The sequence below is a fragment of the Abramis brama genome (assembly GCF_963993115.1).
Source record: "Abramis brama genome assembly, chromosome: 15".
Classification (NCBI taxonomy): Eukaryota; Metazoa; Chordata; class Actinopteri; order Cypriniformes; family Leuciscidae; genus Abramis; species Abramis brama.
In genome coordinates, this window is record NC_139977.1 from 6,791,967 (window position 1) to 6,812,278 (window position 20,312).

Here is a 20,312-nt window from a genome sequence, read left to right on the forward strand (position 1 = left end):
GAACTCGTGGGCTATAATTATCTAATAATAACAGCACGCAGAAGTCTGTCACTGGAAATCTGAAGCGTTGTGTGTGTGGAAATTGAAAAAAAATAGCCTATAGAAATCAGCGTAGACATCTTTCTATGGGCTTTTGCGGGCGGGAATGGGACAAAACGTGAAAGTTTTGGGCAGGAGTGGGATAAAATCTAACATATTTTTGCTGGGAGCCGTACATAATCTTGCGAGATTAAAAAATCCTCTAATACGGAAAACAAACACCAAACTGATTCGGATTCCGTCAGATTTACTGAATGGATACTACTGTTTGTGTCACCTTGTGTGTCAATTGAAATAAAAAATGAGAAGTTTATTCCACATTATATGTTGATAAAAAAAAAAAAAAACTATATTACATAAGATTGTGTTGATAAAAAGGTTTAAATGGAATTTTTACTGTATTTTTGGGCAGGTGTGAATACTGTAACCTATTAGATTTGTGTGGATTTTGCACTGCTTTTGCATGCAGTATGAACGAGGCCTTGTTTCTAGTAATCAGTTCAAAATGAATGTGTAAATGCTACAATACGCAGCACAAAAACAGTCAATATTTGATATTTACTGTAAACCACTGCTAGTGTAAATGCCCCTTTAAATGGAAGAGACAACTTTTAACGCATACTATTTTATCATGTTGTGGCTAGCTAAGATATGGTGTAACTCTTTAACCATAAGTAACCGGCATTATAATCGGAATGCCATTAATATCATCGCTGATATTATTTCAATTTAATCAAATGAAACTATATTGATTTCCCTTGTGAAGAAGTACACTTTTGCATTCTTTTAAAAATGCGTACTTATTACGGAAGTATATACTTTAAAATAACTGAAGGTAATGTATGCGGTTTAATTTGTTTGATTTATTGCTAATTAAGCTAATTTACAATTAAATAAAACAATTATTAAAGTGATATTTAGTATACATAAGTGTTTAACTGATAGTTAAACATAAGAGTGCCTTTATGACCCACTTAAGTACATCTTTAAATGTAATTTCATAATTACTTCCATTGTCTTTAAAATACGTAATTTAAATAGAAGTGTACTGCCGAATGAATAAAATATACTTTAATGACATTTCCATTGAAACCTGTGTCATGTATTTAAATATATTTGGAATTACACAATTTTAATGATCAAGTGTAATTTTAGTACAATATATATCAACTTTAAATATATTATCAAATAACACACTGCAGTTAAAATTATAACCAAGTACTTTACGTGTGTTAGTCAACATTAAAAGTGCTTTTTTTTAAAGCATGACAAAAGTGTATTAAAACAATGATTTAAAATCATTTTTTTGCCATTATTAAAAAGTGCACTTAAAAGTGTACTTAAGTGCATGTGATAAGAAACATAGTCATGAAGGAACAATTAAGTGGCCTTTTATATTGTCAGCAAGTACAGTGTGTGTGTGTGTGTGTGTGTGTGTGTTTCACAAGGGCTCTCTGTCTGGCTACCATAAAAACTGTGTTTAGCAAAGCCTTTGACAAGTACTTCCTGGTAAAAATGGCAGTGAGTTTGTGCTTTAGATGAGTTGTGCTCATGTGTTACATATAACAGCTCAACTTTAACTTCCACAATGAGCTCTTTCCCCATTATCTTACTCTAGTTTCATATGGTGCTTATATATTTTATAAATATTAACATATATAATTGCCATTAATCCAATGGATTCCAAACACTTTTATTATCATTTTAGCTGTCTTGAGTGGTTAAAGAATAATCTCCTACAGTTTACAAGTGCAATTCATATAAAATACATTTTATTATCATGTTATTTACAAGTGATTTGCAATGCTATTATTTGACAGTACGGTTAGTGTTTGGAATAGAGCACAAAACCTGTGCGATGCAATAAAATAATGACTTTACTGTTTCCTTTAAGTACCCAGATAATAAATAATATATATTCTATTTAACATGCTATTCTCTCTGCCCTTTAGTTTCATATAAATAGACTTCTTGATATGAGAATGAGAGGCTTGAGGCTACATTTTGATTAGCACCCAATGTATCTTAATTTATATTTTAATTCAAAAGGCTACTTTGAGAAAAGAAAGTTCACAAGCCGTGTCTGTCATTTACCCCCCAAACATTCGAAATCAATTTCATCACAAGCGTGCATCTGGAGTCCATCACACTTCACACAGTGAGGTTACAACAATATTACTATATATGGTAATACATTTAGGTTATTGTCTAAAACCAGAGAAAATAAATGTGATGTTTTAATTTTTTTTTTAATGAAATAAATAAATAAATAAATAGATATTTTTTCTAGTTAACAATAAATGCTCAGCACAGAAAATGGAATGCTAATCAAAAGGTCAGCATCTTATACATTATATCTGTGAAGATTTACCTCTCTTTTAACATCCAGTCACATTTTTGACTATATAACATTAAAGGTAAAAATTTTTAGGTAAACTTCAGTTAAGGCTGTTCATCACAGGCAGTTAAGGTATAATATATAGGAAATTAGCAGGGGAAAAGAATGGAAAATAAATTATGCAAGAGACAGATCATTTATTCCCTTTTCCATAATTATCAGTTGTAATTAACATTGGTATCAGTTATTTGAATATAAATGTATGGCATTAATATAAATTTGTAGCTATTACTCTATACCCCTTACACTGAAGTCTGTCTAGTATCGTTTGAAACTAAATAAAGCTCAATAGCAGCAAATTATGATGCTTATATTGGTTTCCAAATTCCTTTTAAATCCTTGCAAAATGATTAAGTTAAACTAAACTAAATTTGAAATAGAATTAAAGATAAATTAAAAAAATATTAAGGCTATCTAAGCTGCTTGGTATTGATGTGTCTATAAAACATGATGTTTATTAGAGACTGTTTTCATTATTAACCATTACATACACCAATATGTTTCCACTGAATTATCATCAGCTATATATAGGTCTCATTATGTCTAACAGTCCTTCCAGAACATATTATCAAAGCCATCCATTTCTCAAATTCGCTCAGTATTGTTATTGATGGAATGAATACAGCAGCAAAAATGTCTTCTGCAAAAAAGATTGCACAACCCTAAACTATGTCCGTGTTGTTCGGTGTGCGATTGCTTTCAGAATATATCCCTAATATCGTATTTCTTTTCCTGTCAAATGGTTTTTCCAAACATTTAGTGTTTAACCTTTGACCTCAAGAGTAAGCCATCATTCACTCCCATTTGGATTCAGGCAGCAGTTTCAAAGCCTTTATGTCATGCTATTGAGTTTCCACCCACATCCCTTTCATGTCGTGACCATATGTGGAGAGGTCTTTACAGCCACTGATTGTGGCTTAGCTGAGGTACGAAAATGGAACGTGGAGAATCCGAAAAAGGGAAAACACGTTTGGCTCCATGGTCTCCTGTGCTTCTCAGAGTGTTGAAATGGAAACCCACTCACACGTCCGCCAAGGCAGTGGCTATTCTTAGAAAGGGCACAGTTGGGACCACATGCATTATTTATGAGGTGAATACACATTCATCTTTCAACCTCTGGGCCACCTCAACTCAATCGCTGTGCCACTAACATACCGAGGTCAAAAATTCAGTTGTAACAAACACACAATTACACACACATTTGTGTAGCTCAGCAGGGGAAAACGAAACCAAAGAGACAAGTAGCTGTGTGTCTTTCGAAAACACTTGCGTCTCTCTGGAACTCTACAAAAATGCAGGTGTTTACAAATAAACAATTAGCATTCAAGCAGATAAAGTGGTTGCTCGGGTTATCGACCGACATTGACAAGAAAGTCAGAGGCAGTAGTAGTGTGGTGTGTACTAGCAATAGTAGTTGTAGTAGTGAACACGTACATAATTGTAGCTTGCGCTTAAGGTTTGAAAACGGTTGAAACCCGCCGTCCCTCAAAGACGGTATTTGCGCAGGAGGTCGGCCTGCCACATGTACTTGCGCTCGGGAAAATGCTCAGGAATCTTGATCTTGCGGAAGTCCTTGATGCATTTGTCCAGTTCCTCTTCCACAGTCAACTTTTCTTTCGCTGGCCGTTTCTTGCAGGTGCTGGTGTCCCGGGAACTTGCGGTGAGCGTCCGGAGGAGGTCGCTCTTGCGGTGCTGCTCGGACTGCTGCTGCTGCAGGAGATGCTGAACGGGGCCTTTCTTTGGAGGCCTGTCCAATGTTTGCACGTGTGTCTGCCGGCTGACCGGGCCACGGATGACAGTACCTTGCGGGGAGCTGGCCTCAGAGTGGCTCTCCGAGCTGGAGGTGGAGAGCTCGTTGAATGAGGTTCCACTCTCACCTTCGCCTTCACCTTTGTGACCCTTGCAGCAGCAGTCACAAGGTGGAGATGACCAGCGAGATGGGCCACCTGGAAAAGAGAAGAGAAGAGTTCAAACAAGGCCTGAAGGTATTTGTTTTCAGGGTGACATAGACTATGGGTGTGTTTACATGCACATTCTTAAGCCGATTACGCTTAATGGCCGGGTTTCACAGACAGGGCTTAGATTAAGCCAGGTGTAGGCCTCAGTTCATTTAAGACATTTAAGTAGCTTTTTAAAATATGCCTTCGAAAGAAAGAAAAAACATTACTGGTGTGCATCTTGAGGCAAAACAATGGCACTGACATATTTTAAGATATATCAGTGCAAGTTGCTTTCAGTTAAAACAGCTCAAACATGCATTTTAGTCTAAGACTAGGCTTATACCTTGTCTGTGAAACCAAGGGAATATGCTGACAATGCATGGAGTCAATGCATTAACCTGTTTTCCTTTATCAGAGTAAGGTCATAAACGACATGAGCATAAACCGATCGACAACTAGATTTTTGCCCATTACTCTGATTTTGCTCAGCATGTAAACACCTTAACATGCATTGTAATCTACTTACTGAACTGTGTATGTCTGGCTATGTCAAGTCAAATCAAGTCAAGTCACCTTTATTTACTGTATATAGTGCTTTATACAAGATTGTTTCAAAGCAGCTTCACAGTACAGACAGGGATGGGCATTATTTCAGATAGATTCATTTAAAAGACAAAATGCTATTTTATATTTTGCATTTAAAAAAAAATCAAATGAATTTTGTATTTGAATACATACAGGTTTAGTATTTTAGAACTTTAAAAATACATAAAATATGTTGTGCCAGTCACCCTCTTTATTAGGTTGCTGATTTCCTGTATCAACTAGTTGACACAGGCCTTCCAATGCCCACTTTCATGCACATGAGCTGCAGCTGCTGTATGACTCCATATAGCGTTGGGTGAGCGAATTTTCTGCTTTAATAAGGAATAAGACAAGGTGAGGATGTCTACTTGACTGAGGTAAGGTTTAAATGGAACATAATTCAGATTTGCCTTCAGTTAACATGAAGGAATAAAAGAGCAATCAAAAGTCGGTCTTGATAGTTAATAGGTTGTTGGTTTTATCATCTAGCTAGAGAAGCATCATTGCTTGCAAGGACTAGGATATAAAATGTGAATTGATTTAACTTTTTATATATCATTTATATATATCACCGTATGGAAATATGTCCTTGCAGCTTTTTAGTGGGCAGGAGTTATTGACATGTTAGAGCGTTAAAAGGAACACGGATGAATGAGTAATAAAGAGCTGGATGTGCCTTGTGTAAAAATAAAAGAGTCATTAAAAGTGTTATTAATTTACTTGTCAGCAGGGGGGTTGAGCCAAAAATGAAAATAAATGCTGGAACTAATCACAAGCAGTTTCTTTAATGAAAACAAACTCAACTTAACACTTCTTGGATACTCGGGACACAAAAATTCAGCGAACAGAACAACTGCTTATTAAAGACAAGATCAGACAACGAACTGAACAAACACAGGGCTATTTATACAAAAGCAGACTAATGAATGGAAATGAGAAACAGGTGTAGCAACTTAATCAACCAATGAATCACCATAGAAACAAATGCAAGCATAGGAAACAGAACAGAAAACAGTCCAAAACCAACTCAAAGTCCAACTGAAGCAAACATAAACACAGACCAGACATGACACTTGCCTTTAATAATTGCTTTAGAACTTTTTTGCATATTAGTTAGCCTAGTATTAGTTTTTCTGGTATTGAGAATAGTACAATTTCACTGGTATCTAAATGTTTGATATTATAACAACCATTTCCAGAAAAAAAAAGAGTATATCATTATATATATGTTTTTTTTACTATGAAAAATACTCATATTGATGTAAGATTTTGGTAATATTGCCCATCCCTACTCATTGCTAGATACAGTAGCAGGAAAAGTTCCCAGGGTTTTAGATGTGATTTATTTAGTAGTGTTCGCCACAAGTAATAGGCTAGTGTATTTTCAAAAAATAAAAGAAATACTGTATTTGTGTGTAAATACATTTTCCCACACAATGCTCCTGAGGATTCAGCTATGAAATCATGTCACCACCAGTGCAGAGCTGCTTAATATTGGCAGCAGGTGTGTGTGATGCATCTGCACGCACAGTGAGGCCAAGACCTATGGACAACGGCCTGGTGACAAGAAGGGCCGCAAAGAAGCCCCTTCTCTCCAAGACAAACAACAAGGACAGACTGAAATTCTGCAGGAACTACAAGGATTGTACAGCTAATGAAGCCCCCTTCTGTCTTTTTGGGACATCAGGAAAATTGATTGTCCGGAGAAGAAAAGGTGAACGCTACCATGAGTCCTGTGTCGGGCCAGCAGTGAAGCATCCTGAGACCATCCATGTGTGGGGTTGCTTTTCATCCAAGGGAATGGGCTCGCTAACAATTCTGCTCCAAACACTGCCATGAATAAAAAAGGGTATTAAAACGTCCTGCAAGAGCAACTTCTCCCAATGATCCAGGATCAATTTGGTGATGATCCATGCATTTTCCATCATGATGGAGCAGTATGTCACAAGGCCAGAGTGATAATCAAGAGGCTCGGAGATCATTACATTTAAATTTTGAATCTGTGGCCAGACAACTCCCCGGATCTTAATCCCATAGAGAACCTGTGGTCAATCCTCAAAAAGTAAGTGGACAAGCAGAAGTCTACAAACTGTGATCAACTCCGAGCACTAAAAAGGAAAGAATGGATCACCTTCAGTCAGGACTTGGCCTAGAAGCTGATATCCAGCATGCCAGAGCGAATTGCAGAGGTTAAGAAAAGGTTCAGCACTGCAAATATTGACTTGTTTTGGCCAATAAAAGCCTTTTTTGCAAAACAGCAAACTTTGCAAAACAAAATTTATGTCACTGCCAATACTTTTGTCTACGGCTGTATTAAACAGGAAAATGATGCAAAATTATGTGAGTCACATTTAAATTCAGCTCTAAAAAAGTGACATTATTCAGCTCAAGTCAGATTAGAGTGTGATGGATTTTTAATAGATAAGATAGTAAACTATCTTTTAAACTAACCATGATTCTAACAATTCTAACATATAAACCTTACTTTCCCTTCTAGGTCTAACAGTCTAACAACTTTGGACAAAATGTACCAAAACGTTCTGTTCTTTGTCTATTTGTGTTATGGAAAATTCTCAAGTGCTGACCATGACAAAATCAAAAATAAACTGTCATGATATATTGAGTAATCAACTGAGCTTTTAACCCTTTACAATGATATTTTTGCTTATGTCAGTAACATAGGGTAAAAAGGTAGGGGCTTGCTTTACCAATTGAACCAATCAAATTGTAGGGGAATTATGTAATGTATCATGTCATTTTCGCCCCTTTCACCTTTTCAATAAAAACTGTTGTATTCGTGTTAACTGGTGGGATTCTCTCTGAAATTTGTCCGAGATCCTCCAGCCGTGATTCTTCTTGGGGGAGATTCTCTGAGAACTGCTCGGAATCTCTCCCGGCCGTGATTAAAGCATTTAAAGGACATTTGCTGAAGTCTGTCTGTTATTATTGCTGCACAGCAAGTTAGTTAGGGGAACAAGTTAGGGTAAGGAACTCAAAGCCAGTTGTCGACTGTAGACGCAAGAGCTAGAGTATAAAGACTATTGGGTGTTGATTGTAGACGCCCCAGATATATTTTTTAAGTGTCGACTGTAGACGCTTGGGTGTTGACTGGAGATGCCCTAGGTAAATGTATTTATTAAGTGTTGACTGTAGACGCTTGGGTGTCGATTGGAGACGCCCCAGGTAATTAGGTTCCAGGTACGTAGTCAGATCAATAACTGTATAGTAAGTTCATCAATGAATGAGTTCAATTCAGTTATAAGCAGCTCTACATAAGACAATAGTGTCGTTATTCAGCTCTAGTCAGTGCAATGTTGATTCAGTTCAGTTCAATAACAGTGTGATGTTGCAGAATTGGTCAGTTTTGAAACAAACTCTATTCAGCTATGTGACAGAAAAGTGTTCTTACTGCAGATTTAAGTGCATTCAGCCAGAGTGTTTTCAAGATAGGGGAAGAGAAAATACACACACTTAAGACTCTTTCTTGATTCAAGAAATAATAAAAACGTGTAAACATCTTGTGCAGCCTAAGTAAATATGATACAGTCAAAATACTGCATCCGTAACTGCATGAGAGGAGAGTTTCCTGCGGACATTTTGGAATACTATGGAGTATAATGCTTTAATTAATATAACAACCTACATGACAAATGAAATACAGTACTTACGGTTTGATGTCACCACAGGGAATAACCTGACTTTTATTAGTCTTGTAAACTTGTTTTACTTGTGTTGCCAGGTTATTGGTTTGCATGTTAGCTGGGACGTGTTAATTAAAATAAGCGGATTTTTGGGAGTTATCAATGCTCAATGTTTAGTACTGCTTACTGCATGCTGTGCCGTATATGTTGTACTACTGCCCACTGTTTTTGAGAAATAGTGTAAGGTAGCATTCTGTAAGCAATAATAAATGTTGGCAGAAGCAGGAAATGAGCCACAGTTTTGAGCGCAGCAACAATATGATCGTGTTGCAGTCGATGTGCCTGCCCGTCTGATCAATGCAAGGACACAGCATGTTAAATACCTGTTACCAAATTCATATCCATTTTTTTTCCTTCAGTTTTATTTAAAATAAATGTCTCTTCGAGCTAATATGAGATGGGAATAGGGCGAAGAATGGGTTTGGAAAAAGGCCAATTCGAACTTGGCTAAATCCACCATCCTTTCTCTCCAAGCCACTGCTCCTGTTTCTAACAGTAGTGTGCTGTTGTCACATTAACTCACTGGGCCCTATCTTACACCCAGTGCAATTGACTTTGTACACCGACGCATGTATCATTCCTATTTTGCACCCGCGCACAGCGGACTTTTCCCTCCAGACGCACGTCGGTAAACTAGGAAATACACTTGCGCTCCCTGGGGTGGTTCAGCGCAAAGAGGAGGCGTGTTCTGGCGCAAACATTCCCTGGTGCTATTTTGCAGGTTTAGAAAACAATTCCACCACTGACCAGGAAAAACCTAGTCTAAAGTCAGTGGCGTGTTGCGCATGTTATTCATATGCTATTTTAAGGGCGCATGCTTGGCCATAATCAATGTAGCTTGTGCACAACGCGCATACACTTTGCTTATCTCATCTACACAGAAGCAGCAGTTCTCATTTTTGCAAATCATACATTATTACAAGAAAAAATATATTAGGTCTTGATAAGCCTAGAGCTTCTACCTATCCCTTTTCGAACAGTGTGATTATTATGCTAAAAAAAAAAAAAAATTGTTTTGTTTTTCTTGTTTTTGTTTTATTTTTATTGATGGATATTTCATGTGTTGCTGTCTTTGGTTTAATTTATTTTTTAATTGTTCGAAATAAAGATTTCATTCATTCATTCATTCATTCATATTAACACACGAGGGAAATCATTGTTGTGTCCATGAAGATGTGAAAAAATAGGCATAAATTTAGCTTACACATTTACCCAAATTATCATACGCCTGTTAAACCGAAGCTAATTTGGGTGGGTTTCTCCATCCCTATACAATGTCACTTCTCTGTGTTTTACGGCCCTGACGAGAACGTCGGTCTCCTCGGCTGTGAACCGCTCCTGGCGCGCGCCTGGCAAATCCACCATTATAATAGCAATCCGCCATAGAACAAGCGCGCCTGCTCTTAAAGGGAAAGTGAGATATCACTCTGATTGGTTTATTTCACGTTACGCCCAAACCACACCTATGAATAATGAAGCTACTTCAGACCAACCCATTTTAGATTTGCGTCGGGCGCAAGAGTCATTTATCCCGCTGGTATAATAGCAAGACCCGCCCAAAAAAATACTTGCGTTTCGCGCTTGATACTTGCATTTCAGATCATTAAAATAGGGCCCATTGTATTGGGTGCAAGAACAATTCAGTTATTCTGAAAATAGTGTTACAGTATGTCTGAAAACCCATGCGGTGAAAGCATTGATCATCTTAGCGTTAGTACAATAAGGCTTAATCCACAAAAGCATAATATGTCAACTAAAGCACTACAACCAGGAGTGCGAGACAGACAACATTCAGTATTCACCTAACAGAGTGAAGCCAATTATACAGGCTGTGTTTTCTAAGGCCTGTCACTGATGAACTATGTCTGTTATTCTCCACCACACTGATCTGTGCTATTTCACAACACTGATCCATGTCAGATTTTTAATTATGCAACCTCAATCCATTTGCATTTAATTATGCAAATGAAAGTTGGGGTGTCAAAAATGATTCACAGCGAGAGTGGCGGCACTTGATCAAGCCCATTAGCTGCCTATATGAGTGTTTATGCTCAAAGTCAGGGCCACATAGTTATAATTAACTATAATATAAAAGGTAATTGTGCAGTTATGCCCAGATTTAGCAATCTAGATTTGGCAAGAATAAATCCTCAGTGTAAAACTGATAATTTTCCACTGCGAAACACAACAGTATGGCACAAAAATATCCTACACTAGGTATACATTTAAAAGTTTTGAATAATTTATATATTTTTATTATGTTTTTATGCTCACTAAGGCTGCATCTATTTGATAAACAGCAGAAACAGTAATATTGTGAAATATTACTATTTAAAATAACCGCTTTCTTTTTGAATATATTTTAAAATGTAATGTTTTCCTGTGATATCCATTTGTTTGTTACAAAAGTATTAACAAAAGGAATGTTACGAAAGAGTTTCCACTCAACATTTCAACATTTATAATAATAAGAACCATTATTAATAATTGAGTAATGATCACATGTTAAAATATATTAAAATAGAAAACAGTTGTTGTAAATTGTAATAATAGTTCACAATATTACTGTTTTGACTGTAGGCTACTTTTGATCAAATAAATACAGCATTGGTGAGCATACAGGTATGAAACTTCTTTTAAAACCATTTTTAATAATTCCAAACGTTTGGCCAGTAGTGCATATAAACCTACAAAGTTCACTGAGGCTGTTTGTTAAATAAATAAAATGTCTTTAGACTAAGATTAAACCTGTTTATGTAATCATAAGATGTTGTTAACAGTCCAACACATCAGTTTTGCACCTTCAACTGTATATTTATCAAAGCATTACAAAATGTCAGCTCTAAATATATTCAGAATTTTTATTTATAGTCCATTAAGGATTAACAGTTCACAAGGTGCATAATCATGCAAAGCCGCAAATCCCAGAAAGATGTTGCTGCTGTGAAACTATTTGGTATCGCTATTGATCCCACACCAGCAATAGAGACCTTGTATTGCCAAACACTGCAATAAAACTGTTGTGCTGAGTTGCAAACACAGACGTCAAGCCTCTAGGATCCACCTCAAGCAAATATAATTAGGTATAAATATGATTTTAAGATTAAAACACAGACTCCCTTTTGCAATAACATCAGAGGGAGACAATATGCCAATACATATCCATAGTCCTCAATCTTTATGGGACAACAAAAAAATAACAGGAAGTTGTGTTTCTCATTATGTGGCAGAGTCTGCTCTGGAATTCATTTGTGTCACTCAGTATAAAAGGGACCTTTGATCGATGAGTCGAGGCCTTGATAATTGGTGTTTTGAAAAATGGTCCAGCAAAACAGCTAAATCAGCCGGTGGCCAATTTTCTTGTCTAAACGGAATTAACAGGATGTTGCAAAGCAGTGTTGACAAATGCCAAGCATTTAAAAGCCTCAGTGAATAATATAGTCGGCCATGGGTAAATGTTGGATAAGTGCATTGATGTACTAAATACATTTTTGTCCCTTCTTTAAAGTCGTTGCATGCGTTGAGTGTGTGTGTGTTGTGTGTGGCTTAAGAATTCTTGTAATATATTTATAAAATTAATATATTTTATAGTGTTTCACGGTGTGTGTGTGTGTGTGTGTGTGTGTGTTTTTGGAGCCTAACAGATAGTCACTTTGAACTTTTGTTCTATATAAAAAGAAAGTGTTTGAAGATTCTTCTAAAATTCTCCTTTTGAGTTCCATGTAAGAAAGAAATGCATACAGCTTTGGAACGATATGGGCATGAGTAAATGATTATTTTAAATTGTGGGTGATGTATTACTTTAAGACAACAGACATTACATTCTTTAGTATGCATTTCTGAGATGGAAACAGGACAAAATCACTAATGGGAAAGCCTACAGTACTGTAGGCTTTCCCATTAGTGATTTTGTAGGCTTTCCCATTAGTGATTTTGTCCTGTTTCCATCTCAGAAGTGCATACTAAGGAATGTTAGTAACGAGAATCCTTGATAGCTAGCTGGACTTGTTTAAAAAAAGCTCTTACGTGATAATTACATTCTTTTAGAGAGCTCTTCTCCCTAAAAGCTGTGCACTTATGCTCTAGTGCTCATGAAGGGGGAGGTGGGGTGTGGGGGGCTTGTCCCTGTCAGAGTCTTTAATATGAAATATGAGCCTCTTATGCAGCCACTGCTAGAAAAAAAAAAAATCCTGTACACCTCTGTGAACTGGAGAAAGACACATGGATTATCATATTTACTTCAAATGTCTTTAGAGAGAAGTATTATATTTCCTATTTTTACCCAAAATACGATGGAGGAAGCATTACTGAGCATTATAAACAAGTTATAGAATTGTATAGTGATTATAATAACTGTATAGAATACTATAAAATAATATATTATCTGCCTTGTTCTATGATAAGAATTCACATGAGCTAACAAAAGGAAGTTATCCCTTTTGACTGGTATCTCTCTGAGCAATTTGCAATTATAATGATTGCTAATGATTAATGTGTCTGCCATCGAAGTCATTACATATAAAATGCTTAAACCTATTGAGCATTCTATTAGAATACATCATCATGTAATGATTTTACTTTCTCTCACATGAGACACCAAATTAATATTGTGAGTTTCGGTCATTCCACATAATGTGAGTGTGAAAGTGTCAGATGACCTCTTACACCCTTTACCTAGGGGCACCAGCTAAGGAATTTCACATTATCAGTAAAACAACAATCAAAGATGATTGTAGAATAAATAAAAGGATGCAAATGGGAGGGAGTTTGTCATCTGACCAATCTGAAGGATTTGTGAGTTACTGTCAACTTGTAAAACCTCTTCTGCATTTTCAAGATAAGGAAGATGCAAGTGTAATAAATGCATTTTAACAAAAAGATAAACAAGAGTAATCAACACAACTACTAAATGAACGCTGTAAATGTTAAAGCTACAATATGTACGATTTTTGTAATAAAATATCCAAAAATCACTTGCACCGTGTGATATATTTCCTGCAGTTGTGTACTTACAATATCCCAAAAGTTCCCAAAGATTTTTAATTTCAGAGAAATTCCAATTTTAAATAATGGCTCGTCCCTGGTCATTGTCGCCTGTCAATGACGTAATATCCGCGTTGTCCCTGGTTTCCGCTCGTACTGCCATAGTAACCATGGCGACAGACGTGGACAACTGCGTTACGTCTAGAGGCATGCTCACGCTGTTTTTGTTTCGTTCAAACATTATGGACCATGGCAAGCAGACTTTGGGACAAAAGGAGAATTAAAATGAGGATCAATATCAGCGTGGCGTTTTCGAGAAGCCGAGAGCTCGACGTCCGCGACTAACTTCGACTTGACAGAGATGTGCAAATGTAGAGGTGAGCAAATGTAAATAAAATAATCAATATTATATAGCTCAACATGATGAAATGTTAGAATATGATCAGTATGTTATTCTAATGTTGTTCTGGCTTACTACTAGTCACATACAGCCAACAAACTAACACACAGAATAACATTATAACTTTCAACACAGTCAAATGCAGTTTAGTGTGATAGTGTAGACCAAGTGAAACAGTGCTGTGTTACCTCACAAGTTTAATTCGTCTAATAAACTGACCTGTGTGAGTAGTAATTCAGCACTTGCTGAAGTTCGGTAGAATGAAATGTCCTTACTCCTTTATATCCACGGGACTCGCGTGTGGCGCTGATATCTGTCACTTATTAGCACTCGCGACCGGCTTCATACACAGTCATGTTAAAAACATCAATGTATTCACTCATCCATAAACATTATTAGATCCTTCGGCATGACGACAAGTTCCATAATTCCGCTTATGCGTTATCAACCTACGCCTTTGTTATTGTAAGAGGTTAGCGACCCCTAGCGGCTAAAAAAAATTACATATTGTAGCTTTAAAGGAATAAAGTGCATAAGATGAATAAAATTAGTGAGTAATTAAATTGGGTGTGGTTATGGCAGAGTTACGCTATCTTATGGAAATATAAATTGTTGAAACTAATAAGGTGAAGAACCTTATTATGCATCAAACAAATAATTTTTTTTTTTATTAACTAGCATTAGTTATATTACATCTAATGTAAATTAGATAATTATATGCTGATAATATACAACAATTCCAAGGTCTCTGGAAAGAGTTTTGGTAAAGTGATATTTACGCTCTACGTGGTCGAGTGAGCAGTACGATGGCAGTGACGTCTTCAAGGGTGAGTAATTACTGACAGAATTTTCATTTTTTGGGTGAACTAACCCTTTAAAAATCTGGAACATGCAGACAAAGGTTCCTTGACTTGAGGGTTTGCTCTTAACCTTGTTGCAAATGTGTCTGTATGTCTTCTGCCTCTCTAGGTTAAAGACTTGGTCAATCCGCTTTTGTCCTCTGGCATGAAGACTTGAAACACGCTGCATCTGTTATTGTCTCACTAGATGAAGACTCTGAACGCTGTGTGTCTGTTAATGTCTCTTTCCTTACAGACTGGAGACTCAGAACATGGTAGAAATATGTTTCTGCCTCACAAGCTGTAGACTCAGAGCATGGAATCTGGTGATGTCTCTTTCTTCACAGGCCAGAGACTCAGAACGTTGTATATGCTCCTGTCTCACCTTTACGGGCTGGAGACTCAGAACTTGATTGATCTGTTTCTGTCTCTCCCCTTACAGGACTGAGACTCAGAACTTGTATTTACTAATGTCTCACTGGACGAACTGGAGACTCAGAACGACGTTGTATTTGTTATCGTCTAACCTTAACAGGCCAGTGACTCAGACCCAGGAGTTTCTGTTGAAATAATACATTTATCCCTTTCCGATGAGTAGGAGATTGCAATCTGGCGCTTCTCCATTCCAGTGTTGTGATTGGCTGCTGGCATCAGAGCGAACACATGCAGAGTGGCCCACCCTTCTTTCCCATGTGGAACTCATTTGCATGATCTAAAGCACACAGTTTGATCAGTGTCTTTTAAAGTGTCTTTTAAAGTTACCAATGCATTTTTTTCACTTTCCAAACCATCACCATAATACCAAGTCCAAACAAGATGGAAAAAGATTGAACTGTCATGCACTCTGCGATTAATGAACTTCCCAAAGGTGGACGATTGCGCCCATGCCTCTCTAAACCTGTTCACTAGCATCTCAACTGCAGCGCCGAACAGTCCAGAGGGTGAAACAGTGGCATCCAGGAGGATCGCTTTGTCAAAATCCATGATGCCCGACAAATTAAGCCACAGATGCCTCTCCGCTGTCACCAGAGAGGCCATAGATCGCCCAAGAGAATGGGCTCAGGTTGGTGCATTCCTGCACATCATGGGGGTTCTGCAGGGATAACAGGAAGACCTGCTAAAAGAGCTGAATCACAGTGAGGGGTTGGGTCCTGAGGTGGTTCAAGAGCTTACCTGGCCTGGTAGCGCGGAGAGCTAAATCCGTGCCCATGAGCAGTTCGGAGACCACCTCAGGGGATAATCCCTCCCTCTGATCCAGGTCCTTGAGAAGATCTGCCTGGTAAGCTTTTAATACTGACATAGTATGCAAAGCTCCGCCCGTCTGTCCCGCCGCCACATACGCTTTGCATACCAACCTCGATGTCATCTGACATGGCTTGAAGGGCAAAACGGCAGCCTTAAACGATGAGGATGTCCCCCGGGGAAAGATAACTTGCTAAATTCCTCTCCACCCTTGGCATCCTCCCATAGCCCCACTCACTCAGCCCCTCTTCATTAGAATTAAAGCAGAATGGGCCACGCGAGCAGAGTATGGATGTTCCCAAGAACCTGACACCTCAGTGTGCAGGTTCAGAAGAAATGGAAGGCTAACCGGAGCAGTGCACTTATGACTGCGAAGACATTGCTCATCTAAGCCGCTACTTGCGATCTTGTGCTTCGAGCCGGACCATTCCAAGCTCAGTCTGACTGTGGCGTGAGTCATAAGCTAGCTCATTGTATTCGGCATTCTGCTGCACGGAGCAGAAAACAGATTTTTTACACGTATGATTCCATGCTCTCTAGGTCGTCAGAATCATGAGCGAGCATTGAGTCCTCATGCTCCACTGAAGAAGCCGCCGAGTGGGTTTCTGTTTCATGCATGAGGACAGCAGAGCTGGGGGTTAAGCGAGGGGAACTTGCTCATGCTCCTCAAGAAGCTCCATCTGAGATCCCCACGGCTGTAAGCTGTGCACTGCTTCGGCAAGACAGATAACACACATATCGTGATCATCGCCAGGCGTTATGAAACGCGGGCATGGAGGGATAAAGACTTTAAACTGTTTGCTCGCCATATTCCTTCTCCCTTTCTCCTTTCATACACTGCAATCTTCACACAGCACACAGACAAGCGGCTTCCTGAAGACATTGAAACTGATGACTTGTTTTCAGGTGCCCTTTTTATACGCTGCAACGTCATGATTTGCTAGTTGTTACACTTGCCTCAGACACCGGGTCCTGCGGGACACATCCCAATTGCGACAGCTGATGTGGCGTTGAGTTCCCTCGAAAGGGAACTAACTCAAAATGAAACCGAAACTAAACTAAAACTAATGTGTGAAAACTAACAACTTACAAACTAAACAAATTGAAAAAGAAATAGAAATAAAAACTAAAGTAAACTTTTCTATGTTTTTATTTTAATTTTATTTCTGCTACAAGAAAACTGTCAGAACAAGCTGAAGGACTGTGCCGAGTTTTGTTGACAGCCTTAAAACTAGTTACAGCTGAAATAATAATAATCTTAAATATTTTACAAAAACATTATTTGGCTTAACACAACATCACAATTCTAAACTATAGTCCTTTTTATATTGTACAGTCTTTTTTTTGCTTTTGGTTGTTCTATTACAAATAAAGCACATGCTATTAGCACAAGTTCATTTGAGGCTGCAATCATGAGTGACACAAGAAAAGCTCCAAATAAATCAGATAATTCATGCTTCAATCTAAAACACAGTGTCCACACGCCATTGACAGCTGAGCCTCAACATTTTTACAACAGCTGACAGGGGCACCACCCCGTCACAGCTTCACACCCTCCGTGTGTCGACCATCAAGCCCTGATCAATCTGCTGTTCCAACACACACCGGCCCGATCTGCCCACCCAGCCGCCCAGCCATCCATCTTCACTTGCACTCTGGCCGTATCAATACATCAGACAGCTGGTGGAGGTGTCTGAGCCATCGGACCCCGATTGATTATTGTCATATACTTTGGCAACATGCTGAAAATGGCAAGGTAAGATAAACGTTGACACTGCCATGCGAGCAAATAATCCCTCTCTTTGTCATTTATTTTGTTTTCTACTGTCACATCACTGATGCACAATTTTTTAATGATTTAGGAGATTAAATTTAAGAAGCTATTAGTAATAAATGTGTTAGGTGCCAGTAGTCTCACAAAACCAGACTTATGACTTGTGGCATAACGTCTGGACCACACTGCAGTTTATTTTGGCAGAGAACTGAATTTTCAGCAGCCATTACTCCTGTCTTCAGTGTCACATGATCTTTCAGAAATCATTCTAATATTTAATTATGACACTCAATTATTATTACATATTATTAGTGCTAATTTATTATGGTTCTTCAATGTAACAGTTTTTACTGCTAAATATATTTGTGGAAACTGATATTAGAATAGAAAGATCAAAAGAACAGCATTTATATGAAAATAACAAATGTCTTTACTGTCACTTTTGATCAATTTAATGTGTCCTTGCTGGATTATAAATCTAATTTACCCCAGACTTTTGAATGGTAGTGTATTACGGTTTCAACAAAAATATTAAGCAGCACAATTGTTTTCAATATTGACAATAACAAGAAATGTTTATTGAGGAGCAAGTCAGCATAATAAAATGATTTCTGAAGGTTCATGTGACAACAAAGACTGGTGTAATGATGCTGATAATTCAGCTTTGCCATCACAGGAATACATTACATTTAAAGTCTCACACAATATGTGCGTTATGTGCATGGGTGAGGAGCATGCTAGGTTAGTCCTTGAGGGGGCTGACCATGTATATTGTGAATGTTTCAGTATACGTAAGCTTTGATCGTGCTTGGCTTTCTTCCTGAGGAATGAGTCAAGTGCCTGCATCTCGTGGCTTGGGTCTCCTTTCTGCCCTGACAGCGTGACAACTCAGGTCATGGGGATCGCAGGTCGAGTTGGTGGAGGCAGAGTTAGAAATGTGCAAAAACACCTTATCTTTCGCTCTCTCTGCGGACTCAGTGGACCCGGTTTTGGATCTTGAAGCTTGCTCTGCAAATTTTTCAGACCACAATGAGGAACTCATGCTGTCTGCATCTGACTCTGAGGGGCTGGATATAGAAAAGCAGGCAGGTGCTTCAGCAGAGCAACTTCCTCAATCTGCTGCATTTAAGGAGCTGCTCAAGGTTGTAACTCGGGCAGTGGAGTTGAATTAAAGATCAACTGACCCTTTGAGAAGAAAGCTGTCAGTCGTTCTAAGTTTGATGACTGCTTCCTCACCTCAGAGTGCAGCCTCCCTACTGCCATCTCCTGTTCTTACCTGACCTCCACACTGAAGTGTCGAGGGCGTGGAAGAACCCATACTCAGCCCGGTTACATAACCAGGCCACCATGACTATTCTATGGTGGTCGTGATGCGTGAGCATGGGTATGCATCAATGCCAAAGGTGGAGGAGACTCTTGCGGGCTATCTCTCCCCTTCAAGTGCATCATCGTGGAAGAAATCAACCTTACCTACAAAGCAATGCAGAGTTGCATTCAATCTAGTGGGTAAGGCATATGGGACTGCGGCTCAGGTTGGTGCATTCCTGCACATCATGGGGGTTCTGCAGGCATACCAGGGAGACCTGCTAAAAGAGCTGGATCACAGTGAGGGGTTGGGTCCTGAGGTGGTTCAAGTGCTCAGCTGGGCCACAGTTCTTGCCCTCCGTATGATCAAGTAGACGGGCCATGCCATTGGCCATTCAATGGTTGCTTTGGTCACCACGAAACGATACATGTGGTTTAAACTAACAGGGATAAAATAAAATAAAGCTTTTCTCCTTGATGCCACAATTTCGCCCTCTTGCCTGTTCAGCGACAACAACACCGCCGTTGACAGGTACCAGGAGGCAAAACTTCAGTCGGCAGCATTCAAGGAGCTGAATCCTTTGCAGCTTTGCAACAGCATTGACTAGCCGGGCTCAACAATGGTGTGTCAGAAAACTGAGAAAAAGTTTTTTGATTAGGATCTGCACTCTCTCCTGCAAAAGGGGCCATAGAATGTGTACCCCTCCCAGACAGAGATGCAGGGTTTTACAGTCGGTATTTCATAGTACTTAAAAAGGACGGGGACAAGCAGGTTCAAGATGCTAACCATCAAACACCAAGGATTGGTTTGTGACAATAGATATTGGTCCAGTCAGAAGATTTAGGGATGTCTTGCTCGCTCATATATGAACGTTCATGTCGCTCATGTTGAACGGATTCGGTAGCCCCTCAGCTGTAGGAGGAAGTGCTTTTTTTTACTGCTAGAAACACTGCCCTCATACTGTCTACCTAAAGGCTAGTGATGGGGACGAGACCGCCTATGCCGAGTCCGAGTCAAGACCGAGTCTTTGAAGGGTCGAGACCGAGTCGAGACCGAGTCTGTTGGTTTTCAAATACAGTCGAGTCCAAGTCAAGACCGAGTCTTT

General features: G+C 38.7%; 1 protein-coding gene across 1 annotated transcript in view; it reads right to left on the reverse strand.

The window, feature by feature from the left end:
• Positions 1-2,325: 2,325 nt before the first annotated feature.
• kctd16b (potassium channel tetramerization domain containing 16b) overlaps positions 2,326-20,312 on the reverse strand; it is a 122,245-nt gene continuing 104,258 nt past the window's right edge. The window contains exon 2 of the mRNA XM_084137909.1: positions 2,326-4,383. Coding sequence (XP_083994035.1) covers positions 3,923-4,383 — 461 coding nt within the window. The 3' untranslated portion in view covers positions 2,326-3,922. The remainder of the gene's footprint in view (positions 4,384-20,312) is intronic.